The sequence below is a fragment of the Kwoniella shivajii genome, chromosome 10 (assembly GCF_035658355.1).
Source record: "Kwoniella shivajii chromosome 10, complete sequence".
Classification (NCBI taxonomy): Eukaryota; Fungi; Basidiomycota; class Tremellomycetes; order Tremellales; family Cryptococcaceae; genus Kwoniella; species Kwoniella shivajii.
In genome coordinates, this window is record NC_085917.1 from 1,038,594 (window position 1) to 1,066,559 (window position 27,966).

The window sequence follows — 27,966 nt, forward strand, 5'->3', positions numbered from 1 at the left end:
GAGAGGTCGATTTGATAGTAAGTAAAGGAAGAGCAGGTAGTCAAGGAGGCGGAACCCCGTAGGTTCTCATCTTTTTCTCCTTTTTTTCTATCTTACCCTGAATCCTTCTATTGATCAATCTGATTGGCTCACTCGATTATCTCTCTCGCCATCATACAATCCGCTTTTTCCACTATCAAATATACAACAAAAGTGTTCATTTCAAGTCCAAAAGATGATTCTAACAATCTTGGAACCAAACATTGAGTTTGGTAATGATTAGATATGGATTATAGAGAAAGATCCACCTAGGGGTTTTTTTAATCAGAATGTACGATAAAATACTCCTTTATGGGATGGAAAGTGGGTCCGATCGGAGCATGAACGACAGGTGTATCGGGGAGTTTCGCTTGAATGTGGCACTTTTTTGTGTTTCAGGGTAACAAGCCTTGAGCTCCGATGCGGAGATTGATTCTCTTCTCGCTTGCACCCCCTTTGGCCTGTACTCGTATATGTTCATGATACTCTGGGTCTGATGACGATTGAATGGAAAAATGATACGGAAATATTAAGCTGTTGATCACACCAACGACAAAACCGACAGACACTCGGTCAACACATCATGCTTTGCAGCCGAGTCCTTAATCGTAATATCAAACATCGATAGCATATCCATTCATGTTCACCCATTTTAGTTTTATTGTCATCGATACTACGAATATAGTCTCATTGCACTACTAGCACACGTCTTCCACCCTGATCTAGCTTAATTGGCCATCATCAGCTCTTCGGCCAAAGGTGGCGGTTGGAGTAGGTTTGTTATCGAGAATCTTCTCGATTTCGGCCAGAACATCAGGAGTGAGTTTGGGGTAGATATCAAGAGCTTTGACGTTTTCGGTGATTTGTTCGGGCTATATAAGAAGTACGTCAGTAATCGGCATTGAAATCTAGGTGGGCAATCAACAACATACCTTAGTAGCACCGAGCTATTGGAACGGTAAAAGACATATCAGCTCAACTTCTCAAAGGACATATCTGATTTAGCAGGTGTATGGGAGCGTGTATCGACACTGACAATACAAGTTGAAACACCTTTATGGTGTAAAGTCCAAGCCAAAGCCAGACTAGTCATACTACCACCTAATTTCTCAGCTAACGCAGTGAGTTCCTTGACTTTTTCGATCTTGGCTTTACCTTCAGGTGAAGTAAGATGTTTGACATTTTCGTCCATTGCACCGTTAAGGTTTGAATGATATCTTGAACCTTCTGGAATACCATTGTTGTATTTTCCGGTTAATAGACCTGAATCAAGCGGGGACCAAATGGTACTACCGTAATTCTCGTATCTCCATAGGGGTTCGTATTCATTCTCAAATCTTTCTCTGTGGAACATTGAGTAATGAGGTTGTTCAGCTGCTGGACCAACCATATTGAGTCTTCTAGCGATTTCGTGAGCTTGTTGAATTTGCATAGCTGACCATTCAGATGTTCCCCAGTAAAAGGCCTTGCCATTATCAATAAGATAGTTGAAAGCTCGAACGGTCTCTTCCATTGGTACAGTAGGATCAGGTCGATGAGCAAAGACGATGTCAACGTAGTCAAGTTGAAGTCTCTTGAGGGAGTCGTTAAGACCTTCAACGATGTGCTTTCTGTTGGCATCAATGACGAATCAGTAAGTCGCGGCTACTATTGAAAATGGATAAAAGACATACCTGCTTAAACCTCGAGTGTTGTGTCTTTCTTTTCTTCCCTAAATTCGAAAGTCCGATTAGCCAGAAAAAGTAGGGGTCTAGATTAGAGATACACTTACGACACCGAAGAAAATCTTGGTGGTAACGATGATATCACTTCTGTTCCAGTTGAGCTCCTTAATCACTCGGCCCATTTCGACTTCAGATTCACCGCTAGCGTAAGCTTCGGCGCTCTATCAGGGATGCACAGATATCAGCTGGTGTTCCTTCATGGATAGTGTCTCAAATACAAAGACATGAGGATGACTTATATATCCGCTTGATTCGAGATGGAGGATACAACTTACATCGAACATGTTGATACCTGCGTCGAAAGCAGTTTGCATCAACTCTTTGACGATATCACCTTTCTGGTCATATCCGACACTATAGGACTTTGAGATCAGCGTTTCATCTCAGAAGCCCAGATCGAACTATGCTCACGTCAACCATCCTCCGTAAGAGAATACAGGAACTCGCTAAAAGTGATTGTTAGTCACGGTCACCAGTGACACTGGATTGACACTTACGAGACCGGTGTTACCGAGTTGCCTGAACTATTTGATCCATTACACTCGTTAGCTTTATTGGCCAGAAATCTCCCAGGTGCTACTTACGATCATGTTTTTGGGTTCGAAAGCTTGTCCAGACATATTATTGATGTATCTTATTTGTGGCTGTTGACAAGATCTGAGAAGAGATGGTTTGTTTAGGCAATGAGTAATGATTTGTCTAAAAGACATACACTTTTATTTATAAACAAGAAGGAAGAGAATGGGATCAAGTGACGCTTTCAGATCGAATGACTCTTTATATACATGTCTTGTCGCATACTCGGACTGTCTCTTTTGCTCGAGCAGATTGCTGGCGATTGAGATCCAGGGAAACAAAGTACAAACAGCGGCTAATTATAAAAACGTCAGAGAAAGTACTGGTGGAGGTGGAGGTACAACATAAAGTAGAATCCGGTCATCTCCGGCCCGTATATTGTGGGCTATATTTGCATGTGATTCCAGTAATCAACGTCATAGACCTCACGCTTGGTCTCTCCCCTTGGATAGTCTGACTAGTTACATCTTGGAAAGGCGTACGGGAGATAGTTGAAGTATAGGTCAAAGATCGTCACATGTGCTCAGAGCTTACCGGAGGATCTTTGGAGCGTTCGAAAGTGTTGATCGGTTGTCACCGAGATCTTGATTACACGTGAGAATCCTTTATGCTCAGGCTATACGATAAGGAGAAATGGCCAATTCATTCGTTCTTGGATGGCACCTACATGTAGATTCTAGATTAGCACGAATCTAGGGTATCGATGAAAGGAAGAAAGCACATATTTGGCGTTTCGTCGAAGAGATGCTTTGTCAACTGAGCAAGTGAGCGACATGAAGCGATAAGCATGGGCTCTGAACAAAGGTGGGCTATGGATTGATTGAGTGATGGATTGACATCGCATACTTGGCGAGACGCTGCGTCGTATTGTATATATTAGGACCCATGTGGTGATTCGAATGAAACAGCTATCCAACTCGACCAGAATTCTGATACTGATTTATTTCACTTCGACGACTCTCTACTCAGATTTCAGATATTCTGACAGAAACGCACTAAACCATGTGCATCAAAGCATTCACCGCTCTAGCTATCATCGCCTCCGTGTTGGCAGTACCGTCTGCTAAGAGAGACGATGAACTTCATTTCAAGTTGAAGTTCGAGGAGGGGACCGGGTTTCATGCTGATGGGTCAACAGAAGATATCAAAAAGGGTCCGACCGACCACACCTGGTCATGGCCTGAAGCTCAGCTTCAATCGATGGATTCAATCAGCTTTTTCCAATTTTATACCTACAAAGATGATACTGATGAGGTCAAAGACTCCTTTTCCGTAAGTAATTACTCTCTGAGCGGGTAGGCATAACGAACCAGTGGGATACTGCATGCGCTGAGAATCCATATGCTGCCAAAGTGTACTTTGTATGGACAGGAAATGACAACTTTCGGCGAGACGCACTCATACGTATTCGAGCGAGATGAACCCTGGCTTGGTGAGCAGGTCAGACATGGGGCAGCTCAAGTATATTGTTACCGATCTGATCAAGACCATTGGAAAGAGCCTAACCCCATCATTGACTCTGTGAGTGCTACAGTCCTGAAGACAACATCACGATGATTAATATTCAATGGTGGTTGTATAGGATAATTTGTTGGTCGGCGTTTAGTCTTCCGCATGATGCCTCTCTATCCTGTATATACTGTTGTAACCACGTGCAAGAGCTCTATAGATCGTTAATCACTTGTTTGCTTACCTGAAACAACAGAAACAACCATCGAGCATAAGTAAGTCTCTGGAGGCACTCCGAATGATACTTGCATGATTATACATATTGCATTTCGACGTCTTGGCTCGCTGTACAAACTTTCCATTTCTTACTTCGCTCAGGCCAGGAGTGGTCTGATTACTTCCAATAAGGATCGTACGGCTTTTTGGGTTCCCTGTGTTGTGGAATCCGCTTCCAGCTCTGCGATTTGTACACCTACAATGTCACTCGTGTTTGATAATGCCACCAAGACATCGTATAATTCCTTGAGGTCGAGTCCGTTGGGTACTTTGTAATCTGTGGGAACGATTCCTGGTTCCAGAACATCACAATCTATATGTACATATACTGGTTTACCCCGTATCTCTTTTACTAGTCTTTCCGTAAATCCTTCTCCTGGCGAAACGAGTTTGACTATTCCTTCATTGATACGTTTCTGTTCAGGTGGATCAATATCTCTGGCTCCAGCTAAAATCGCATTACCTGAACTTAACCCTGAACCTAAACCTGAATCCCATAATCCCAACGGACCAGATAATGCTAAACCACCTAAGAAATCAATTTCATTCTTAGGTACATTGATATCTCCGTGGGCATCAAACCAGACCACCACTACATCAGGTCGATGTTTGACGATGATAGGTATCGTAGCTAGAGCCACTGAACATCTTGATAAGACAATGACGGGTTTACGGTTCTCGATAAATACTTTATCTACCTCTCGGGCAAACAGCTTGAGGTTAGGTAAAGCAGCTTCCAGTTCCTCTTTCCACCCTTTGTTCAAAGCTGGTTCGGGAGAACCGATACTGCTGGGTTGAATCTTGAGAAAAGCTGAGATTTCTTCGGTTAGATAAGGAGAAGCTGCAATTGCGAGATCGTTATGATCACCTGAACGTCCTGCATAATGCAGCAAGGTGAAGTGATGTTCTGGCATTTTACATTTTCCACTGTTTTGGGAGCCAGCGTAGGATGTCTGAGATGTCAGTGCAGACGACGGAATCCATTACAGGCGAAGAAGTTACTGATAGGTAAAGCAGACAGCATCATTAGTAGTGAGCATCGCACCGTACAATCAGCTAATAGCGAAGGAACCAAGTGGAGTCACGTGTACCTTAGTTACGTAACGACCAGTCAAAGATTATGACGTTGGCGTAGATTACTTCTTCCGCTATCTTCTTCCTTCATTTTCATCCTTCTGCTCAACTATACTCAAAACCTGCTATCATACTTTACACCTGGTGAGGACAGCATTGAGACAAGAATCAAGATGGATCTAGTACCATGTGAGTGGCGGACAGAAAATGTTGCACTATGCTGGATGACAGGATGATGAGTGTCTGGCTGACTTTCTTGCCGCTCGTAGACATGTATTTCGAAAAGCAAGAAGCTGGTTCTCAATTGTGTAAGCTGGCAGGACCTCATGTAATTGGGAACCAAACTGACTCGTACTATTATATCTCACTGTGCATAGGTGCCCAGCATTGTTTGTGAGCTCCCTACCCTGCTTTCTTGGTGGATCTGCAATGAGCTCATCAATCTTCTCTTTAGGAACAATATCCTCCAACAATTCACTTATACCGAATTTGATCTGGCCGAAATAGCTCAGAGGTGAGCTAACTGTGGATATCCAGCTGCTTCCAGAAATAAGCGGGAAACCAGCTGATGCCATATCCTCAGGTTGGACCAAGCAGAGAACGCTGCACTGGATCAAGCACATCAGTTGAAGAAATCATATAACCTAGATGATACGGGATACTTCTCAATTTCAGTTTTGGAACGTGCGTTGGAGGTTTGGGATTTGACGTTGGTCAGATGGAGAGGTGAAGCTATGAGGGAATATCAAGAACATCCAGAGTAAGCTACATCTACCTGTTCTCTACTATGCGAATTGAGCAAGCTTATCTTATGGTATTTCTGGCGTAGGGAACAAGTGGCATTCATCTTGAATCTTTCATCACATTGGTTACCACTCAGAAGGTTTTCAACTTATCCACCTCACCAGTCAGCTACAAAAAGATGGTATAACCTAAATTCGTTCCTTCCTCAACCGGAATGGATTTCACCCACTTATCTTAGACTCGTACTTACTCAAGCTGAAGAAGAAGGATATTCAGTTTTCGTAGTTAGGAAAGCTAGGTCTGGGACGGGAGAAGGTCAAGATGCAGGTGAAGGTCAAGGCTGGGGAGATGGTGGGATTGGCATTCTACCTGAATGTTTAGCCGATACAATGACTATCGAATTGGGAGAACCGGTAGGAAGGTCAGGTGCGACAAACGCCAGTGGTGGTGTTGGTGGAATTACCAAAGGAGGCAGTAATGCTGGACGTAAGCTATACCAACCCAATCCTTAGTATTCTGAACAGACTGGCTGATTACAGTAGTGCCGCTCCTTTCAGCGTCTCAAGCAGGAACATCTATCAATCCTGACACTCCCACTGTCGATTTCCCTTCATCCTCTTTCCCTGCCGGTCCATCCTCGCCACCTGCAAGACGTAAAAAGAGACAAGAAGATCTGATTCCGTCGGATCCAATTGATGAGGATTCATTCGCTAAACCAGCGGTCACACGTACTCGACAATCTTCCAATAGATCAACACCTGGTATCGCTACAGGTGCTGGCGTTGGAGACGGTGACATATTCGATAATCAAACATTCCCAATGGGTAATGAGAACGACGTTGATGACGGAGATGAATCTATACATTCAGAAGAAGTCTTCCCTACGATACAAAATGGCAGGGAAGAATTATACGGCGCCGGTGCTGGTGGAATTGGATATGGTGGTCCGACTGATTTCCAATTCAATTCAAGAAGTTATGATGATGAGGATGAAGCTCTTCAAGCTGCTTTAAAAGCAAGTATGGCTGATCTACCTGATGATTGGGAGGCTCCACCCGAACTGCCACCAAAAACAAAAACACCAATATTGAAGTCCCCGCAACCTACCGTGACCACATCTCAGTCTCAGTCTGAACCACGACCTGAAGTGGAGAAGAAAGATGAAAACATGGTGGAAGATGATGAAGATGATGCTCCGGCCGCTGAGCCTTCTCCTGGTGAGCAGTGGTAATACGAATTTACGTGTGACTCAAAGCTAACTCGTTACGAATATGCAGATGAAATTAGAAGAAGAAGATTAGCCAAGTTCGGACAGTAGACACTGGCTCAAGACGGCTAGACGGCTCCCAATGCGGAGAAGCTCGAAAAGAAGACGGTAGCAATGTATGTCGTCTACTACTTACTGCAAATAGGTTTCCCATATCGCCGAACGGACATTTGAAAACAAGTATATAGAGACTAAACTCAGATTCGGGCTATATGATCATCAAGCAAATGCATATAAGATACAATCATGGCTTCTTCAGTCTGTCCAGCGTGCACATAACACATATACCCTAATATCTCAAAGATCCTCACCTTGATTTCCTGAATCTCATCATGCTAATCAGGTCTAAGGATGTATAGCAATAGGAGGATGAGCGCCCGAATCGCTTGCGGCCATTGTATTCCACAAAACGAACAGGATCAGTATATGCTAATTATGAAAAGGTTTAAACAATGTCAGCCCTTGGAATCTGGTGTGAAGTCTGCGATGGAATGTGATGAAGACAAGGATCACTTACCAAAGAACCAGCATATAGAATGAACAAACTCCTGGCACGTTTGTTGCCTATTATCGCTCTTGTTAAGCTGAAAACACCTCTTTCTAAAGGGTTCAAAGCTTGAATAGCTCTTTGAGCTTCCTAAAAGACCATCAAGGCAGAAGTCACGTTAGCTTCTACTCACTTGACAACGGACATAGCATTGAGACCCGTGATACAATAATGATTGATGAGGTGGAACGAAAAGAAAGAATCACTTACGCGTCCTTTGAACGCTTCGAATGGATTCAAACTTTCATCGTATTTATCTTTATATTTCCCAATCTCATCATCCCTTCTTACTGATCCGCCACCACTTAGAACACCATTCAAACCATTTCTCGAAGTCGAGGGTCCAGGACCTCCTACGGTATACCCGCTCGTTCCTCCTGATCCACTACCTGCACCGGTATCCCTATATGATCCCATATATCTCACTTTTTCGTATAGCTTTAAATTATCAGCTTGGAGTGATTTGATCTCAGCTCTGAGGTCAGATATGATCTCAAACTGTTTCCTTAATTCTTCTTCTAGTTCTGCGTTTCTTTGTCGGAATCTATCTCGTTGGGAGGTTACGATTGGTAAGATCGAATTGTCAGAGGAGGTAAGAGCTGGTGAGGCGCGACCATCCTAAGGAAGCATCAAATTGAATCAGCAACTGCAGCAAGAGACAATATTTTACGACGCTCTGTATTTGTGTTCCGGTATATATCTTGATCTGTCTGATGCTGATCAGGATCTGTCTGATGCTGATCAGGATCTATCTCTAGTATAAAATCATACCCACCACTTTCCCACCAATATCTAAACCCTGTAAACCTTTTCCTTCCGATTTATCTTCTTTGTTCACACTCATCAAGTCATTCTCCAATTTCTCCACCAAGCCCCTTTGTCTATTCAAATCCTGTTGAAGATTTTCGATGATCTCATTAGTCTTGGAGTGTTCCGTGTTCAATTCTTCCCATGACACTCTCAACTTGGTCAGATCCTCCAACAATCTCCTGTTTTTAGATACGAGTAGATTTTCCAGAGATCGATTTAACGATTTGTTCGCTACTGTTGCATTTGGATCTGGTAGTTCCAATGCTGGTGAAGAGAATTCATCATCTTCCTCGAAATCTGCTCCCGAGAATTCAACGTACTAAGCGAAATCAACTTCGTTAGTCTATACTTGGCGTTTTCATGGAAACAACACTTGAAACTTACTTTCATGATCTCTAGTTCACGTTTAATCTCGTCATAGTCGCCATATTGTTTCACCTTGTTCTTGAGATTCTGTATTTCAGTAGCCTGTACATCAAATAATCTGGATTAGCTACCGAATTTTTCGCTTTTGCTTTCATCAAGTGCTTACCTGAGATGCAACTTCTTTGGAAAGTTCATCCTCTTTCTTTCTAGCCGCCCGTTCGGATTCTGATTTCTGTTCTTTTATCTGATCCAATGCTCTCAGGAGCCTTGAAGCTTCTGCTTCTAACTCTTCGATTTGAGATTCAAGAGCTTTCACCCTGTGAGCCAGGAATCCAAGATTTAGCTATATCAGCAACAAAGAGCTCAAAGATAACGCACTTCTCAGCTTGTTGTGATCCACTTCTGACTGATTCGATCTCGGATCTCAGCAACTCCTATGATGAGATCCGTTAGATTAGCGTCCTTCCTATATCATACGCAGAATTGGAGAATCGTACATTTCTTCTCTCAATGGTAGCTACTCGTTCGTTCGCTCTTGTCAAATCAGCTGCTACCATATCTAGTTCCGCTAATCTAGCGGCTACATCTTGTTCTGAGTGGACAAAGATATACCATCAGCATTCTTCCTGTCCATCGTACTGATTTTCACTTACCTTGTCGTTGACTCGCATCAAGTAATTTTGCCTGAGTATTCTCATTCGAAGAATGCATATCGCGTAATTGGTTTCGAGCAGTCTCGACTTGTCTTTGTAAGTCTTTTTCTCTGTGAGAGCAATTACTGCATTAGCGATACGAGGTATTTCTGTACTGGCTGTTGACTTACCTTTCTTCGTAATTGTGCATTCTCTCATCATATTCCGCATTGAGCTCATTCTCTTTCTGTGTGACTCGTTCTTGAATCAAATCCTCCATCTAGTACGCCATACCGAATCAGCAATCCTATCAACTAGAAAGGCTTCAGTGTCCTTGTCCAAACTCACTTTCTCCTCTATTTGATCGACTTTACTCTCTGCCTTCTTTCTTCTCTCTTCGACATCTTTCATCTCTTCGACATTCTTCTTCAGTTCAGAGTTTTCTTCTCGCAATCTACTCAATTCACTTTCCAGCACTCTTGCTTCTGCAATTTTCACAGTCTGGTCCACTGCAGCATCCAACAACGGATAAGGGTCTGGAGCGTCTGCCAATAATTTGTAGACGTTCAGAAAAGAGGTTTCAGACATCTTAGCACGTCGTGTCAATGAATCAATTTCCCCTTGATACGCCTTCAAGAGTACTTTGATAGCATTGAATTTTTCTGAATCGTCTGGGAGTTTCTTGAACTCTAAGTCAAGAAATATAAGCATCGTTTCCCTATCGAGAGATGGAAGTAGCAGAATGGGTACGACGGATGGATGGACGAATGGATATTTACACACCTCTTGTTTGCTCTGCCAATTTCTTTCTACCTACAAGATTCTCTTTTTGGTTTTCCACCAGCTCAAGAGCAGTCGAGTCCAGCGACTTCTGCAGCTCGGATAGATTGATCTCTGTGTATCATTGCAACATATCAGCTCTGGATCCGAAGCCGGAAGCTGCTAAGTGTCCATCCCTGCTGCTCGGACTAAGGAACAGGTTGCTCACCCTTCCATGTTGTCAGCGCTGCCGAGAAGTTTTCTTCTGCCATCTTGGAATGATGTTCTCCTGACACTTGATAGCAAAGCACAGTCAGGGAGGATATTAGAGAGGAGGATGATTAGATGGAGATGAGAAAATAAGAGTGGAAGTGGGAAAGTGTGTCGTGTTCGCATTGATATCAAGGGTTTTCTCCATCAACGTCAAGTCGCGTGTTTTCTCCATTGACTTTCCGAGATTTCGTTAATTATATAAAATAATTTGTTATTGTTTTTAACACTTTGAACCTTTGAACATTCCTGCATGTCAATCATTTTGAGGACACGGGTGATAAACCATGCTCGGGTATCGATAACGATCAACAGATGCTAGCTACATCTTCGACCTCCTCAAGGTCCAAATCGACACTGACAGACTCGACATCAATCCTGTCAAATGTGGATCTGGAAATAGTAGAAAGGATATTTGAAAGAGGGAAATACGCGACTTCCTTTCCTCAGATATTCAGACCTTACACAGAAGTCTTACAGGAATGGTAGGCTCTATCTCATCCACAACAACCAAACATGATATCTCATGATGATCTGATCCGGGTATTGCGTTCTTACTGATCATTATATATGCTAATACATAGTGGCATCTCGCCGACTAACGATTCGACATACTATGGTTTCTTGCTCAAAGTAGGGGTCATCAAGGCTCCTACCTGGGGTGATAAATGGACGATATGGAAATCTACCTTGTCAAATTCGACATCACAACCCAGTCATTCTAGTCGGTCTATCGAAAAAGATTACGGCGGATCTTACGACTCCTATGAGGGACGATCACCAATCAGCAGTTATCCTCAATCTCAACTTCCATCTTTAAGAGCTCGAGTGCCCTTTTTAGCTTCAGCATCCTCAGATATCGATGAAGGATTTGCTGAATCAGTCTTGGATGGAAGTTTGCTTCAACCCAATCGGCCCAGTCCAAGGAAAGAATTGTATAAGAAAGACAAATCGAGATCATTAGTTGGATTTACACCAGATCAATCATTCGTGAATGATCCTAATCAGGACGATGAATTAGACTTCGTTCAGCCGATTCGTACTTCTACCCCAGTATTTCGTTCTCCGGATTACAGACGACTAAATGCTTTAGAAGGAGGAGGAGGAGGTATACATATCGATCCTCCAGCTTATTCTGCTTCTGATATAAGTCAAGCCTTAGAAGAAACTACAGAAGATTTCTCAGCTCTAGGTTTGGGTTTATCAACACCTAAACAAGATAAACATGAGGTATTTCCTCAACTCACATGGATAGATAGGATTGACGAATTGAGTGAAGACGAAAGAAGGGTTATGGAAAAAAGGGCAAATGAGTTTTACAAGTTTGGTCTGCTGGGTAGATGTTGGGATATGTGGTTTAAGACTTCAGAGTTCTACCGTGTAAGTCATATTCCCTCAATGTTCTGTGTTATTACATTAACAACAAAACTGATCCTGCAATGTATAGGTGACGTACAACAATATCCCTATAGCTCGCGACAATCTGTTACTTCGTCAAGTCTTGGAAAATTGGTCAAGATCAACTCGGTATCAACTTTCTTTACCTAATACAGCTGATGGTCATCGAAGGATACACCTCGAATCTGTAGTGTTGCGGAAATGGATACAGAGATTGAAAGAGAAGAAGCTACGTATCATGGAGATGTCTTTCAATGAAGATAGAAGAATTCAGAACGTGAAGAAGATCTTTAAGAATTGGAACTTGGGTGCTCAGAAAAGGAGAACGGAAAGGTGGAAGCTTGATATGGCTGAGAAAGAACTGCTGTTTGTGCAGAAAAGGGATAGGGGTAAATTACGGGAAACCCTTACTGTAAGCTACACGGTTTCGTTGATTGCGGAAAGTAATAGCTGATTGAAAATGGGTAGTATTGGAGGATTGAAACTCGTGGCCGATTGGCAGAAGCAGATGTAAAAAGACGAGTCGTCCATGTCGTTTTGAATGAATGGCAATATTTAGCTCAAAAGCAGAAGGAACTGCGTACGATATCTTACAACATCGAAAAGCAAAAACTGAGGAGTATATTCGATGCATGGAAACGAAAGTTTGTCTTTCGGCCAAGGGAAGATGAGATAAGGGAAAGACGAGAATCGATTCTGGTCAGGAAAGTATGGGGTGATTGGCGTATATCCAGGTTAGCCTTTTTTTCCCTCTTATCTTCATTCCTCAACTCATGTAAATGTCGGGATGTAGCTGGCAAGCGAGACAGTCAATTACCTTCGATCGTCGTCGATTGCTGTTGATGGTCGTGGATAAATGGCGAACGACAAGACAACGTAACAAAGTGAGCCACACTGATTGCCTCCATCGCAAACGGCATGACCAACTGACCCACTTGTTCAGACAATGGAGCGTAAGGCTAGTATATATGATAGGACTAGTCTACTCGACAAGACTTTCAGAGGCTGGAAACTAGAATCATGGGCAAGGTTGCTGATCCACACAAAGGAGAAGAGATCGCAACAGAGATTGTGGTTGAAATGGAAGGACAGAATCAGCAATGTAGCTCGACTGGGAGGTAAGGTTCTCCGTCACAACCTTGTCAGATGTTGAAAGTTTCTAATACCTACTACAGCCATTTCCGACGAGTTTGTCTTCCAGCATGAACGTCTCAAACTGCAATCAGTCTTCTCGCACTGGCGGTCTTCAACTTCAACGCGTCAAACGAATCATCTTAGAGCAATATTGATCCATGAGCGAAATTTCAGACTTACCCTTTTCTCCAAGTGGAGAGCTTCCACGGAGACCATCAAAACTAATATTGTATTAGCTGATAAGGCACATGCTTTCTTTCTGTTGAGAACTGCTTTTACAGCTTGGAGAGTCGAAGATGCAAAGAGAAAGGGGGAAAGATGGCTGGAAGACCGAAACAAAGCGAAACTTCAAGAAGTGTTCACAAGTTAGTGATGTTTTAGTCGATTGTCTGATGGCACACATGTCGCTGATGTCAAGGGTACTGTTTTAGAATGGAAATCTCAAAGTGATATATACAGGGACTTACGTAGTCGAGAAATGGTAATGAGGGACCAAGCCAATGTGGTTAGTTACTGTTTAAATCAATCACGGATACGAGATGACCGTTCTTGAGTATAGCAAATTCTCAAGACATCCCTTGGCAAATGGACCAATCGAGTAATAGAAGTGAAAGATCTTGAATTACGCGTTGCGAGAGCTAGGGATGACCACAGTCTGAGGTGAGTTGCCATCTGCACTCCTTTTCTTGGTAGTAGAGCTTAACAAGTGTCTACCAGTAATGCTCTGATGGTATGGCGTACGAAGCTCTTGATCGTACAAGTCAACCAGAAGAAAGCAAATGACTCTTTAGAGATCAGAGAATCAGGTGAGCAAGGCGTCAACGAAGTCTCAGAGATAAACTTACAATATATCCTGCAGAGAATCTACGTCGTGTAGTCAGATCTTGGAGAGGTAAAGCCAAACGGGAAAAACGTTTGAGGCTTACTGCGGAGGCATCTCTCATCGAGCGTGAGGAACGACTAGTCAGAAGTGTTTTCGATAGATGGTATGAGAAGAAGAGAGACACGGAATTGCAGGATATTGTGAGTCCCCGCTGAAAATACCATCTAAACGTTTAGGCAGAGGAAGCTGATCTTTTTGGTGGTTTGGACATAGGAAAACGAAATCGCTTTCTTACATGAAAATGTCATCTTATACGGTGTCATGGACAAGTGGAAGGCTAGTACAGAGGTGTGTGCCCATGTTCCACAAGACACATCTAGTCGGCTGGCTGATCAGGAATACCACAGATCTTACCGGGTATCACGGCAAATACGATACGACTGAAACGTAAAGTAGTCGGGAAATGGTCAATAGTCCTTGAAAGAAAGAAGAAAGCCAAAGTACTACAAAGAGAAAGAGACCAGAGGCTAATATGTGAGTAGAAGTCACACAGTTTATCAGCCTCACAAGTGTCATACTGATTTGTGAACCGCTCGCAGCTGAAGCGTTCGCACTATGGAAGGATGTGACTGCTCGTAAAGCGGCCATGAACGTCAGGTGAGCTCCATTCCCTACTCATCACTCTCCTTTTTCCAGCTCATCGTAATTGACATTATGCGTAGAAGATTAAGGGGACGTTCTCGACCTTCTGCTTTATCCGACAGGGGATTTTTGTCAGGTTTACCATTACCCCCCTCACAGCGATTTATTACACATGATAATTTTGGCAGTCGAAGAATCACATCGAATTCCTCTTCTACTCAGGATTCCCATGGTGCAAGAATTCCATCAGGAAGATTATCACCTAATAATCCTAATATAAATAGTACCGAGACCGTTCATTCTGAACCTGTTTATTCTAGATTACGTTCTGAACTGGGTATAAGTACCGGAGCAGGAAGAAGAAGGAGAGGTGGAAGTGAAGAACCTGAAGTCGTACAGTATGAATGGCAAACAAGGAAACAAGAGGAAATACATAGACCTAGAAGTGGTAGTGAGATGATCAAAGCTTTGAGAGGTAACATACCCGGTCGATAGTGGAGTCGTTGTATCTATGTATTCTTATCCGTGTCAAGTAGGGTATAATTGTATGATCTAATCTAGCTTAAAGTGAATATCCTCAACATGCGCATTCCTCGTTGTTGCCCTTCGTTGTCATTGAGAGTTCTCCGGCAGTAAAATAATCCATATTATACATGATACACCTCCCACTCTATCCTTCCGTATGTGACCTCACATCTGAACAGATTCTACATACCGCGTATCATCTATGTAAAAAGATCCTTATCGATATTCGGGACGTTAATCACTTAAGAAGAGTGAAGAAAAAGGAAAATCTATCAGAGTTTAGGCGGAACATCTTTCGTTACGACATCATAATGACCTGGTCTAAAATGAGCGAAAAGAACTTGAAGATCAGCTTTCTTTCCCTCATCAAATTATGAGTCAATCAATAACAGTATGAGTTGCTATCGAATTTTCTCTTCCCTTTTTTCACTTACCTATAAAGCAAAGTTAAAGGTTGTGAATTTTCGCTGGCATCTTTACCGAATTCCACCCAGTTGATAACACTTTCATTACCTTGACCATCATCTATTCCGCCCAAATCACTTCTATCTAGATAAGCTATTCTAATCCCAATATTCATCGCTTCTGCCAAAGCCATGATTTGAGCATGATCAGCTTCTTTCCCACATGGTTCAACTTCCGATCGACAGAAATCATCAGTTGTTAACGGTAAAAAAGTTGTTGGTGATAATAAGAATGGTGAGAATAGATCTGAATGTGTACGTATATATGACGATGTTATTAGTCGAAGTGCCTGTTTATACCACCAAAAATAGAATAGTCAGCCCAAGCAGAATAGTAGATAAATCTTAACTTTATCGCTATCATAAAAAGAAAGAAAGGAGAAATGCCAACTCACTACGACTATACAATTTGACCTTTCTGGATCTTGTAAAGTTTGGACTATACCATATTCAGTTGATGTTTCTTCGTGATCACCTTCAGCGAATGAGCGTATAAGAGCCAGAAGTGGCTCTAGGAATTCTTCGTACTGTTCGATTGATCAAATCTCATCAACATTCTGTCGTTCACCATTACTTGGTCGCTTTCAACCGACCGTGTAGATATCAGACTGGGAGATTTCAAATGCAACCGAATCGGTTTTGAAGGAACAGTAGATGAAAGAAGCAACACTTACCAGCTCTTTGTCAAATCCACATTGCTCCATCGCGGGTAAAGCTCTTTGGATCGCGTCAAAGGCTAGATTTGCTTCCAGTTGAGGATCAGGTGAATGAAGGATCCTAACTAGGTAAGCTAGGGTGAAGGCTAAAAAGATGGATTCATCAGCAGAAGGTTCATGATGAGGCATCAAAAGATTGAATAGATAGATAAGTGATGGTCAAGCAAGAGCGTGATTCTACCATCGACATCATGATATTTCACACTGATACTGCATTCCGCTCCTCATACCTCCAGTAGACCTTACCAGTCTACAGAAGCTGTTGACTCACATCGATAAAAACAGTCCCCATCACCTCTAGCTCTCCATACTTGATCCCAGCCATTTTCAGCTAACCAATCCAGTTTTTTCAGTATTTGTATATTGCCTCTTTCGTATTCTTGCCTGATCACTACGAGAGGTACAGGTGTACTTATCAAAGGCTTATGAGCGTATCAAATCAACATCAGCTGTCACTCTGTAATTGGCAACAACACGAGAGAAAACCTTGAAGAGCAACTATCCTTGCAGGTTGACGTTCTTGGTCAATCGGGAATAGTGTTCAAACATACCTTGTTCATTTGATCTTCTTGATGATCCATCCCTTCCATTAGTTTCATGATCTCCTGATCTGTTAAAGTTGATAAATCCGTATTCTCATCTATCACTCTAGGCTGAGCGTCATTCTGTAGGGTTGCCGAAGCGGGGGTATCGTTTGGTTGCGAGCTCATGTTCGAATCTGTGTCGGTCTCAGTGTCAGATTTTAGGGTGTAGGGATCGCTGCAGCTTGTCTGAAGTGCGCGACCTAGTATGTAAGGATACAAGACAAGAAGACGTTGCTTCTACACCTCATAATATCCATTGTTGTTGTTATTGTTGTCGTTGTTACTGCTGCTGCTGTGTTCGAAGCACCGTTCTGAAATGACGTAAGTAGAAGCCTTTACGAGACCTTAGTCTCTCACGGTGGGGTTCCTTCGGTCATGATGACCGACGGTCTCTATGGTGAAGGAGGTATATATACATATGCATGATAATAACAATGTGATACAGAACAGTGTCCTTGAGATTCTTTACTTGCGCTATACAACTAGTTCATATTTCCTTATCGATTTCACCACGACTCACGCTGCAAGGGATTGAGCTTCTTTCAAATTTGCTTCTTTGGCCGCAGATGTATTCTGTTGGATCTGGACCGGCGCGACATTTGGACTTTTTCTTTTAGGTAAATGATCTCGCCATACTTTCAAGGCTGAGGGCATATCTTTTGCTAGTGCCTATACGTCCCCGTCGAAAGTTAGTATTCAATGAAAAGCAGCTGAATTGGGAATCGCAATTCCTTCTTCCGTATTGACCATGAAACCTAATCCAGGACTTACCTCTTGTCTTGCCTCGCTCGTAGGATGCGTTCTCAATATCGCGAATTTGTTTTCTGCCCTTACCGCTTGTCCAGTAGCTTCAGCATCGGCTTCTACAGCCGCCATCAGCTCCCAAAGATCTTGAGCTGCTCGAGGATCGTATCCGGCTGTAGCCATGATCTGTAAACAGGACAAAGTTAGAGCACATATGCCTCGTCATGTCACAGCCACATACCTCTAGACCGACAGCGTCTGCTTCCTGTTCCAGCTTGCGCGAGTATGCTCGTTCAGCTACAACATCATTGACCCAATTGATGAATAGACCCGCCGTATCGGTAATCCTGACCAAGATGTCAGACTGTTGTCTTCTCATCTTGGCGTGCTACGTCTCAGGCTCACATAGGGAATGATATAGTCAAAGCGAAAGTAATTCCTCTTAAAACGTCAAAAGCGACTGCAGCCACGTTCAAGAACTGCTTAACGTGTCAATACCACTTCTTTGTATGGTTATGTATTCCACTCACACCTAAATTTTCCACACTATGCCTTTGAGTTACGTGAGCTATCTCATGTGCTAATACAGCAGCCAGCATGGAATCGTCTCCTTCTGGCAAGGTATTCAGGAGACCGGTGTAGACGAACAAGTCTTTACTGGGTAGCGCAAAGGCATTCATTTGTGGCTATGTAATTACTTGGATATAAGCTTGATGGTTTTGTTTTAGTGATCTCAGATCAAATCTGCTTACTGAATCAATGACATATAAATTCCAATCCGCACTTTCCAACTTCTTGAGAGGATTACTAGTTATAGGTCTAAAGGGCATAAAAGTAGAATGAGCCGTGCCAGAAGGTGTATAATGTATTTCTCTTTTATTCGAACCAAATTCAGCTTCTCTTTCAGATATGACCCTTGATAGTTCCTGTGATCGAGGTGGCCAAGAAGCTCCATGTATGATATGATGATCTTGTTCTTCCAATGCTGTAATTAATTTACTTGTTATTCTCGACACTTGTTCTGAACGTGGATCATCGGACGGAAGGATTAATAGTCCATCAGAACGTAACACTTCTTGTTGTCTATTCGTGCACAATCAAGGTAAAAAATCAGTCTAACATCGCAAGGCGTTCCTTGGCAAACGCACAAGCTAGAGTTTACAAACTCACTTTCGACGTGACCATGCCATCTCTTCGTTCTCAGACATCAGCAATAATCTCCATCTTCCAGTTCTAGGACTTTGATCTAGCCCCAAGGCCAATACAACACAAATTGCGAAAATCTGACAATGGCAAGTCCATTGATCAGTCTCGTCGTCTTTCCTTTTGAGGAGATTAATGGGTTGTCATATTGCTCACCGGTATCTGTATCAAAGCATAAGAAGTTTTCTTGTATTTCTTCCATAACCTGAGGAGCCCACAAGGTATCAGAGATCTGACGGCCAGTATGGGGAGTCCGTTCCTAGTGAGAGACTCACTTGTACCGAAACACAAAAGGCAAGAACAACAAACTGAATCTTGTGATGTTGAGTAAACCACTCTTCAACGCTGGAAACGCTACGAAGAATACATCTTTTCTAGGTTTTGAAGGATGAAAAGAGCGTTTGATCACATTATGGCTCAGTGCGAAAGAGAAAAGAGAGGAAGAAGTACGGAGAGATGGTGAACTAAATGTAGTTGCTGTAGGACGAGTGCATGAACGTGAACTCGAAATCGAACTTCGATACGAGGGGATAGATGTTGATACTCCTCTGTTGGCGACAATCCGAGATCCCTCCTGAGGAATCAAGAGGAATCTGAGAGGAAGAATGTTGACTCTCATTGCTATATCATTGCTATCGCTGACTGAATAAGACTGTGATTTGATATTGAAGATAAGTTGCAACAAAGAGATCATTTGTACTTCACGTCAATGTTTTCGTTAAAAGATATCATGACATCACGAAATAAAAATCGACGCTTTCGAACGAATTTTCAGAATTCCAATAGAATACGAGAGAATGTGTGTACATGCGAAATGAAATGCATAGGAGGCCTGTAAAAGGAAGCGAACCTCCACAAACCGACAAAAGCCTAAAGACAGTGTGCGGGATGGTCCTCAAACTGAGCTTCTGACCCGGGTAGAATTCTGCGTTCTAATTCACTTCTCTCGGCTTTCATTGAAGATGACCGTTCAGAGCAGTCTTGCTACCATGTTCCAAATAATCCATCTTACGTTGTGAATCTCCATCACCTTCAACCTCATCTACAGTAGGCAAAGTATTGAGCTTGATCGAAGCGTCATCCAAGTCTGAACCTAAATCCAGATCCAAATCCAAAGGGTCTTTGGCAGGCTGTCTTTTGGGTGTGAATTGTTTATCATCATTTAGATAACGAGGTTTCGCTTGAGAGGAGTCATTTGGTAGTGTAGTTGCTTCACTATGCTAAAGCTCGCTCAGCACCTGAACGAGACAGGCTCTTTCCCTCTACAAGGGGCAGTGGAGAACTCGGAATGGTGCGACAGAGCTTCGTTCACTTACTTGAATATAAGTTTCAGTCAATACGTGAATGATGGGCGGTTTCGAAGGTGTCTATGTGGATATAAAGGTATTAACTTTTACAATTCAATTTTTCGGATATGGATGATGACAACTCACAATTCCTTGAGAAGAGCTGTTCATCAAAGCGCGACGAAGTGAATATCGACTATTCAGAGAAGCCAGTACACCACAAGTGTAAAATTTGGATTGGGTCCACCTGAGCAAAAGTGACACGATAAGCATGAAACGAGCCGGTTATCACCAGAAAGGAGTAAGTGGTGCGGCTAGATTCCGACTCACAGTGGAAAGATATCGAGGTACGTATCTTTATATCCAAATATCAAGACGAAGAAAACTATCAGTCTAAATTTTCATTACTGGTCAATTGATCCTCCTGTATGTCATTCTGGCGTGTCTTCTTCGTCAAGGGAGACATACTCCGAGGTGGTCTATGATAATCATAACAGGGAGACGCCTGATGTGAACTTGAACTCACAGGATGGTAGGGGGGAGTTGCGTTTCAACCACGACACTGACAGAATACCATTAAGATATCAGTTTAAACCGATGATCTGTTTCCCAGTAGTCTGAAATATGCGTCTGTAACGTACCGAATAAGCTTCGTTATAGTTCTATCTGTAACTTTCCACCCTGTTCTAGATCTCATCAAGCTCAACATGATAGAACTGGTGATCAAAACGTCCGCACCAAGTGCCCCAGATAACCACAAGTATGTCATAGTGACATGGGATTGTAAAAGCTGTAAGGTACTGTACATCAGATTATGCCATAGAAAAATAATAATATCAGAATCGGACGTAAACGTAAAACTTACCGCATTCGCTTTGACTGGATCGCTTTTGTAAAAGGTATGGTACAGTTCTTGAGTGATTGGGAATCCAATAGCACCAGTAAGTGATACGAGGCTAAATCAAATCCTCCATCAGCAAAGTCCGATTAATCCATTACCTGAAAACTTCAAACTACAAACTAAATGATTCGCACTTACATCAGAAGGGTAATTAGACCAAGAAGAATCTTGGATCTTCCAGTCAATTTGTATACTCGATGAGTGAAGAATATCTAAGACCGAAGATCAACCAAATGCGGCAAAAACGATACCTCAAGATCTAGAAGTGGCCGAAACATACTTGAGTTGCTGTTGAAGGTATAATGTCAAAAACAGACATATAAGTGAGGACTAAGTAACAGGGTCTTCTCAGTCAATAATTCTATATTCTAGATACACGATGGAATCGATATGAACGATGACTCACGAGGCACACTTGCGAAAGGAGCGTAAAATCCAAAGTTATAAACGAACAGTTTGAACATCAAAACAATGATGAATAATGTAGCGCAAAAACTTGAGAGAGTTGTGATCGTCTGTTCTCATAACAGTTTCAGTCTCAACTGAACATCGAATCCAGGGGGAGATACACATCGCAATTTGACTTACCACAATTGCTGTATTGAATTTTCTATCATCCGATGAGAAAGTCCAATAACTGATGAACTGACTAATCATGATTCCACATAATAAGGCGTCTGTCCCTGCGCTACATATGAGATTTCCAATTTAGTTGTTTTCTACCGTGCTACGTCAAAGGTACTCGCAATGACCGAAGGTATTGAGTGATTCAGACTCACGCAAAGATGAAAGTTCCAAGATTCAAGTCATGATGAAGACTCATGACTGCTTTGGCAGCTTGCTCTGTAGCTATCTCTTCAGGTGACGACATCATTTAAGCTTCACTTTATATTATGTCTGATATAGTTCTACTTATCAAAGACCCTTTTTGGATGAGACGAAGATGGGAGATGAGAGGAACGCGTTTAGGTCTTATTACTCTTATATCATTTTCAAGTTCCCACCTTGACATGATCAGGTCTAGAACTATCTCATCGTCTAAATACCAGTAGCTCCCTAGAGACAATTTCCCCTCAATGAGAAAACCCTTCAGACCTCAATCATCGTATACTTAAGGATCAAGGTCCCACCCACTTCATCAATCAATCAGATAAAAAAGAAGCGCCACTTTCCGCTTTCCTTCTTTCCTGAAAGTAGGCTCAAGCTCTTCTTCTCAGGGGACTTCGACTTCACCGCGTTGAAGCTTTTTCCAGCATACCACAAGCAGTCAAGAAAGGGGAATACTGACGATGATGGTTCCTCGATCTTGTTGCTCCCTTAGATCGAGCTTTGGGAAGATATGCGTCGACAAAAAGTGTTCGATATATGGTCAATGAGGAACCATTTTGAGGTCGCCAATCCTGAAAGGTATATGATCATCTAGTGGGGCGCACTCAAGCTAGGTACACTCCTATTATTTTGATCCGTTTTAACTCGTTTCCGAGCTCAGTGATGGCAGTATCCAAGATACAGTCTAGCTGATTTCCTGAGTGAATCCTTGAGGTGATCTTAGCGTTTTACGGGTTTTACTGTAGAAGGTGGACTCGAGCGTAGTTCATTGAGACTGAAATCATGGGCTCTGCTGTTGCTTCAATAGCACAAGCCTATCGATTAATGAAAGCACAAAGCTTTCCCAGTTAAATGCAAAGCCAAATTGTTTCATACTTCATTAATCGTACAATTACATATAAATCCTTTTATTATATCCATTCCCCTTTGCCTGATCTTACCAGTCCTTGATTCGTTATTGTAAATTAATTCCGTTTGCCCAATAAAGAATCCAAAAGTAAAGAATCCCAATAACAAACTATTTCTTCCAAACACCTTCTTTGCGATTGTGATATTACATTTCCACTAAAGATAACACTTTTGATTCTGAGGATTTCATATATCTCACTTTAATCCTATTCCACAACTTCTATACTATGTTTTATTCCTAAATTTATACAACGCAAATGAACGCATTTCTTCATAAAGATTGACTGTCTATCTAGCCACTAGGTTAACGTGGGTAGCACCGACTTCGATACATTCACCAATCATAGCTTCTATATCGGCATCGCATTTGATCGTGATTTCATCTTCATCAGCGTCGATCCATTTGATCTGAAGTGTTTCTCCTATATTACGTGATGATGAACATAATCGAATCTTCTTTTGTATTTTCTGATAAAGCGTTGGGAAATTTATATCCTGAGGTACTCCAATTAGGAATTGATCCTGCATCGAGAACAATCGCATCAGCACACAATCCGATCAGGACCCTGTATGAGATGTACTCACCTCGCCACAACGTAATTTGATTAAAACACTCGAAGCCCCTGCATTCACAACATCTGAACTGTTTTGTCTAGAGACAGGGGTCGCACCTCTAGGATCACCAGGTACGCTTCCGTATGGTGTTGCAGGTGATTGTTGATCAGAGGTAGTTTCTGAAGTTTCTGTAGAATGACTTCCACCACTGGATCTTTTCCCTGTCGATATTCTTTTGGTGAAATAGGCTGTTCCACCCACAAGAGTACTTGAACTGCTCATTGCTATTCCGTTTTCATTGTATCCTTGATTAGGTAAAGGTGGTAATTGCTGAGATGGTGGTATCTGAGGTTGTTGATAAACATTAGGTGAAGAAGCACTTCTGTTCCTTAATTGAGGTGGATAAGGTACGGTAGTTGAGCTGATACCATGTGAAGGTGCTCTTGCCATTCCTCTTGATGGTCCATATCTGTTGAATGCATCCCTTTGTTCAATGGGAGACTCTTCTTCAGTTTCATCCGCTCGTTGTAATATCCTACTTCCAGCTCCACTCATCGTACGTGACATAGAAGGATGAGCTTGGGCATAAGGATGAGTTCTTGATCCTGAGGCCGATCCTGGCATTCCTCCGCCGAAGCTAGCTTCACTTGCGGTAGACAACGTTGACATTGCTGAAGCTAGACGCGGCAGAGGCGGTGGCATAGGTTGTTGTTGATTCCTCCACTGTGTCATCGAGGGACCAAACTGATCCTCTGTCATCGCTCTCGCTCTGAATTCAGCTTGCAGAGCAGCAGGCATGGATTGTTGACTTTGTACTCTTCTTCCTGTAGTAGGATGTACGGTAGTATACGGCGTCATATTTCCGTGGCCATGTTGCGACATGCTAGGTGTTGTTCGTCCACTTCTCAGTCCATCTTCATCATCGTCGTCAGCTGAGCCGAACTGACTCGCTTGACCAGGCAAAGGTGGAGGGAAAGCGAATGGAGGCTTTTCAGTACCCGGTGTAGGAGGCGCGAACGATGAGTATGGATACGCCTTTTCAGATCCGGAATACCTGCCACTACTCATCGCTGTTCGGCTGTTTCGATTGGCTTCCTGTATCTTCCTTTCAGCAGTGGCGAGCTCCATAACTTTGTCCGCCCACTTTTTCATCTGATCCTCGGTTCGGCCAATCATGATGAAGGAGTCTTCCTGATCTTCATGCCACCCATTGGGGTGACGATGCGGCACTGTCCAGGCGATACACACTCGGGAAACACCATATGGATCGGTAGCTGATCAAGCCAAATCAGCATCATCTCTCATCGACATATCACTTGGAGCAACTCACGACCTGGCTCGGGAGCCATCAAAGTAGCTCGGTTGATATTGCTGACGAAGATCCTTCCTTTCAATGCCAGTTTCTTCTTTTCTGGAAGTGATTTACTAGCAGTTTTGTCCTTCCTCAACATACTGGAATTCTTACTTGATTTCTTTCTTTCCGGCATCACCTCTTTACAGCATAACATCATTTTCTCAAATAAAAAAACGTGGTATTCTCTAGGTTGATCCGCCTTGGTCACAGTGAAATGATCATCTAACCATAAATCACCGAATTTGTCAAGTTCATGACCTTTCCAGTCTTCCACCCGATCCATCAGTTCTCGTACGGTAGCTTGCTTAGCTTTGAAGTCTGTGACTTCGTTAATGCTGGCTGCTATACGTTTAACGGCGGAGGAAGCTTCTTCCAATTCTGGCCGGAATGGATATTCATGCTTGGCGGTAGCGTGTAGAATGGCCTAAGCATCTATCAGTATATGCTACAATTGTCAAGGGCGGTGCACCGAATACTCACGTCCAGCAGTAAGCCGTATTTAGTGATTCTCTGAATAGGTTTAATCATGAAAGCCTGTAATTCTCGTTGTGGATCCAAGCAAGGTCTTTCATCAGGCGGTAGTTCTTGCCCACGCTATGTTGTATCAAGTCAGCTCATATTGGTCAAACCGGTGACGGAGTGGAGACGAGGAGCTTACCGTCAAGTTAGGCATTTGCTCATTGACTACCGTTATTGCGTCAAGGTAATTTGCGCAATACGGACCATAACAATCGAATTCAGGTTCTGAAGTGATAAAAGGTCTACCCCATACCCCTTCTGCCCAAGCTTTTGGTCCTCTCCCTTCTTGGATAGGTTCGTATTCAGTTTCAAGTTTGATCAGGAATTTTCGCTGTCATCGATAAAGTGTAAAAAAGCCAATCAGTTCAATCATCTGTTTCACGGAAATAGTTACGACAACTTACGTGGAAATCCAATATTCTAGCGAGATTGGAGAATATCTGACGATTGGTTTCTGATGAAACTAATTGTTTATCCACCATTTCCTGCGAACATCTGACTAAGATTTCCAATTCTTGTACATAAGATTTTTCACTCGAAACTAATTCTTCCACTGATTTGAAAGCGTTTGCATCTGCACTTGATTTTGTTCTTTGCATGTCCTCGCCGGTGTTTATTGATAGAGGACTTGGTGAATTAGGTCCACCGCCATTATATTGTAAAGAATCTATACGAACACCACCATTCATCGTTGCAGCCATATTTGCTATAGCGCCTGAACCAGTTCCTGATCCACCCATAGAAAACGGTATATCGTATGATTGTCTTTGCGTCTTGAAATGTATTAATGAAGTTGCTGTATGTGGTGTTACGGGTGATAAAGGGGACATAGCAGATTCAGGTAGGTTATCCAATATTTCTTCCACTGTATGTAAAACTTTCATTAATCCAGTTGAATCATATGATTCCACTTCTTCTCCATTAGATTTACCCCATAGTTCGTGTAATGCCCATATTTCTGTATTCCATCTACCTTCTTCGTGTCTTTTCTTCATCGCCATACAAAATGAAGCGATATACCTTTGACACGGTTTTGCGTTCTCGGGCCTTTTAGCCCAATTTCTAACTCCATTAGGTGATTCTATGAATGGCGGGAAATCGTATTCTATGGGTGGGGGTGAAGGGAGATCTGCATAGAGGGATGAGGATGGATCGACGAATGACGGTATGAGAAGGTTGTATAGATGACATAAAGGAGATCCCAGTCGGAACAGATGGCACATATGTGATACCACGTCGAGTGGTTCTGCACCTGCTGGTTGATCTGTGGACAATTCGCTCAGTTCTGTGCAACTCTTTCTCACAGCCTGTGAGATAGATAGTATGCAGAAAGGCAGCTCACCTAGAAACGCTTGAAAATCCTCTACACATCTTAATCTCTTTCTCAGTATTGAGCAAGTCTGGTAAAGCGATTTGGTTGATGACAGCGCAGCTGTTTTCAAGGCAAGTGCATTTGTTCTGTTCATTCAGGCAAGTTGTCAGCTTCCACGGCTAGCCTGATGAAGGATCCACCTATCATTCGGTACTCACTTGTTTGAGGGCATTTGTATACTTTGTATATCTAATTGTGCCATTCCAGAATCGTTATTTCTCTGACTCACGGAGCCTACTCTCTTTCTTGACAATGATCCTGACATTGACATTGTGACAGTTGCCATTTGATCCTGAAGATCTCAGGATATTGATTGAATGTTTGATTGATTGATTGATCGGATGGAGATGTGGGTTGTCGCAGGCCGTTTGATGGCTCTGCCTATAGATGATTGACTACCAGTAGTAGGATGTAACGATACAAGTGGCTATGATGGGCAACACGGATCGTTTGATGGCAAAAGTTTGATGTGGGGTGGGGATTGTTTCTGAGAAACCGAGGGGAAGAAACGAGTAGCGTGTATGACCGAAAAACGGATAGAGGGGACAAACTTGACAAAGGAAGAGGGATTTCTGACGGTTGATTGGATGAGAGATTGGATTGAACAAGCCCTTTGATCACGTCTTGTGATAGATTTGAGAACAAGTGAGGAACCCGTGTGGTCTCTTGCCTTGATCCTAATTGTCTAGAACAAGCGATCCCTTTCCTTTTTCTCACAGGATACCTTTATTGAAAGGAGTATGATCTTCTCGAGTATGACGGATTGAGAGTGTCGTGGGAGATAAGAGAGGTGATCACTTCGAATGATGGAAGTAGTAGAGGTAGAGGACGTGGGTGTGTTTTATCCTGTCCTGTGTGTGGGGTATAGCGTAGTTTGTGGTTGAGTGATGATATCTATATGTTCTTCTTTGAGATAGCTATGAGCCCTTATTTCCCTTTTTCACCAATTACAGTTACCAAGTGACGACAAACGCTTTGACCTTTGTTTGATGATTTGACCATGTAACGATCGAAGGGTGAATCGCAGAGGAGGAGGTACAACAGTCGATTTGGGAGGTTGAATGGAGGGATGCAGGGGTTTTTGATGTGTTGATGTCGTTCAGATTTCTGAATGGCTGGTTTAGTTGTTGATTTATTCTTTCTTGTTCATGAGTTATCGATAGAAATATCAGAACATGTATGTATGTCTGAATGAATGGGTGGGGTGTTTTGTGGGGGTTGGGTTTTAGAGTTGTTGATCATGAATCGTGAATCAGGACTGAACTACACTTGAGATGTCCCGGATATTCTATCCCAGTCTTCTACTCGCTGATACCAAGGTGACCTTTTGTTTTAGCACCTTTTGTCCTTGGTTGAAAAGGAAAAAGCAAAAGTAAATGCAAAAAGCAAAAAGCAAAGCGTAAAGTTTCGCGTTTCAGAAATGAGGTGAGTTTATCTTTGTTTTCTTTTCAGCAATCTATATACTTTGCTGTCCTGCAGTGAGTTTATTGATGATTC

General features: G+C 42.6%; 9 protein-coding genes across 9 annotated transcripts; 2 read left to right on the top strand and 7 right to left on the bottom strand.

Annotated features, from left to right (window-relative positions):
- Positions 1-740: 740 nt before the first annotated feature.
- Positions 741-2,362, bottom strand: IL334_007274 (uncharacterized protein; the record flags this gene model as incomplete). The annotated part of the gene is made up of 9 exons (XM_062938964.1): positions 741-890; positions 951-965; positions 1,055-1,628; positions 1,692-1,729; positions 1,790-1,903; positions 2,018-2,096; positions 2,154-2,188; positions 2,240-2,266; positions 2,327-2,362. The coding sequence occupies 9 exons, from the start codon at positions 2,360-2,362 to the stop codon at positions 741-743; spliced, it is 1,068 nt and encodes a 355-aa protein (XP_062795015.1).
- Positions 2,363-4,141: 1,779 nt separating this feature from the next.
- Positions 4,142-4,957, bottom strand: IL334_007275 (uncharacterized protein; the record flags this gene model as incomplete). Its single annotated transcript, XM_062938965.1, has 1 exon — positions 4,142-4,957. The coding sequence occupies one exon, from the start codon at positions 4,955-4,957 to the stop codon at positions 4,142-4,144; it is 816 nt and encodes a 271-aa protein (XP_062795016.1).
- A 333-nt stretch (positions 4,958-5,290) lies between these two features.
- IL334_007276 (uncharacterized protein) lies at positions 5,291-7,179 on the top strand (the record flags this gene model as incomplete). The annotated part of the gene is made up of 8 exons (XM_062938966.1): positions 5,291-5,306; positions 5,387-5,425; positions 5,495-5,510; positions 5,572-5,631; positions 5,701-5,877; positions 5,947-6,347; positions 6,419-7,078; positions 7,139-7,179. The coding sequence occupies 8 exons, from the start codon at positions 5,291-5,293 to the stop codon at positions 7,177-7,179; spliced, it is 1,410 nt and encodes a 469-aa protein (XP_062795017.1).
- Positions 7,180-7,473: 294 nt separating this feature from the next.
- On the bottom strand, positions 7,474-10,514 carry IL334_007277 (uncharacterized protein; the record flags this gene model as incomplete). Its single annotated transcript, XM_062938967.1, has 13 exons — positions 7,474-7,557; positions 7,646-7,765; positions 7,886-8,293; positions 8,451-8,804; positions 8,870-8,953; positions 9,018-9,168; positions 9,230-9,285; positions 9,349-9,443; positions 9,505-9,614; positions 9,675-9,763; positions 9,832-10,172; positions 10,267-10,377; positions 10,472-10,514. The coding sequence occupies 13 exons, from the start codon at positions 10,512-10,514 to the stop codon at positions 7,474-7,476; spliced, it is 2,046 nt and encodes a 681-aa protein (XP_062795018.1).
- A 313-nt stretch (positions 10,515-10,827) lies between these two features.
- On the top strand, positions 10,828-15,004 carry IL334_007278 (uncharacterized protein; the record flags this gene model as incomplete). The annotated part of the gene is made up of 15 exons (XM_062938968.1): positions 10,828-10,997; positions 11,097-11,892; positions 11,960-12,322; positions 12,379-12,644; positions 12,704-12,794; positions 12,854-13,028; positions 13,086-13,409; positions 13,476-13,549; positions 13,604-13,704; positions 13,762-13,850; positions 13,904-14,067; positions 14,141-14,215; positions 14,275-14,401; positions 14,467-14,524; positions 14,590-15,004. The coding sequence occupies 15 exons, from the start codon at positions 10,828-10,830 to the stop codon at positions 15,002-15,004; spliced, it is 3,288 nt and encodes a 1,095-aa protein (XP_062795019.1).
- A 302-nt stretch (positions 15,005-15,306) lies between these two features.
- Positions 15,307-16,924, bottom strand: IL334_007279 (uncharacterized protein; the record flags this gene model as incomplete). Its single annotated transcript, XM_062938969.1, has 6 exons — positions 15,307-15,355; positions 15,469-15,788; positions 15,894-16,025; positions 16,173-16,300; positions 16,486-16,636; positions 16,766-16,924. 6 exons carry the CDS (start codon positions 16,922-16,924, stop codon positions 15,307-15,309), a joined length of 939 nt encoding a protein of 312 aa, XP_062795020.1.
- A 390-nt stretch (positions 16,925-17,314) lies between these two features.
- IL334_007280 (uncharacterized protein) lies at positions 17,315-19,364 on the bottom strand (the record flags this gene model as incomplete). The annotated part of the gene is made up of 9 exons (XM_062938970.1): positions 17,315-17,467; positions 17,570-17,728; positions 17,784-17,889; positions 17,948-18,021; positions 18,073-18,228; positions 18,295-18,625; positions 18,713-18,825; positions 18,902-18,950; positions 19,021-19,364. The coding sequence occupies 9 exons, from the start codon at positions 19,362-19,364 to the stop codon at positions 17,315-17,317; spliced, it is 1,485 nt and encodes a 494-aa protein (XP_062795021.1).
- A 334-nt stretch (positions 19,365-19,698) lies between these two features.
- On the bottom strand, positions 19,699-21,803 carry IL334_007281 (uncharacterized protein; the record flags this gene model as incomplete). The annotated part of the gene is made up of 12 exons (XM_062938971.1): positions 19,699-19,965; positions 20,062-20,112; positions 20,179-20,278; positions 20,362-20,424; positions 20,558-20,593; positions 20,673-20,821; positions 20,897-20,987; positions 21,071-21,144; positions 21,213-21,262; positions 21,339-21,447; positions 21,521-21,620; positions 21,712-21,803. 12 exons carry the CDS (start codon positions 21,801-21,803, stop codon positions 19,699-19,701), a joined length of 1,182 nt encoding a protein of 393 aa, XP_062795022.1.
- Positions 21,804-22,957: 1,154 nt separating this feature from the next.
- On the bottom strand, positions 22,958-26,740 carry IL334_007282 (uncharacterized protein; the record flags this gene model as incomplete). The annotated part of the gene is made up of 8 exons (XM_062938972.1): positions 22,958-23,191; positions 23,255-24,498; positions 24,555-25,002; positions 25,059-25,172; positions 25,237-25,428; positions 25,502-26,361; positions 26,440-26,555; positions 26,628-26,740. 8 exons carry the CDS (start codon positions 26,738-26,740, stop codon positions 22,958-22,960), a joined length of 3,321 nt encoding a protein of 1,106 aa, XP_062795023.1.
- Between the last annotated feature and the right edge of the window lie 1,226 nt (positions 26,741-27,966).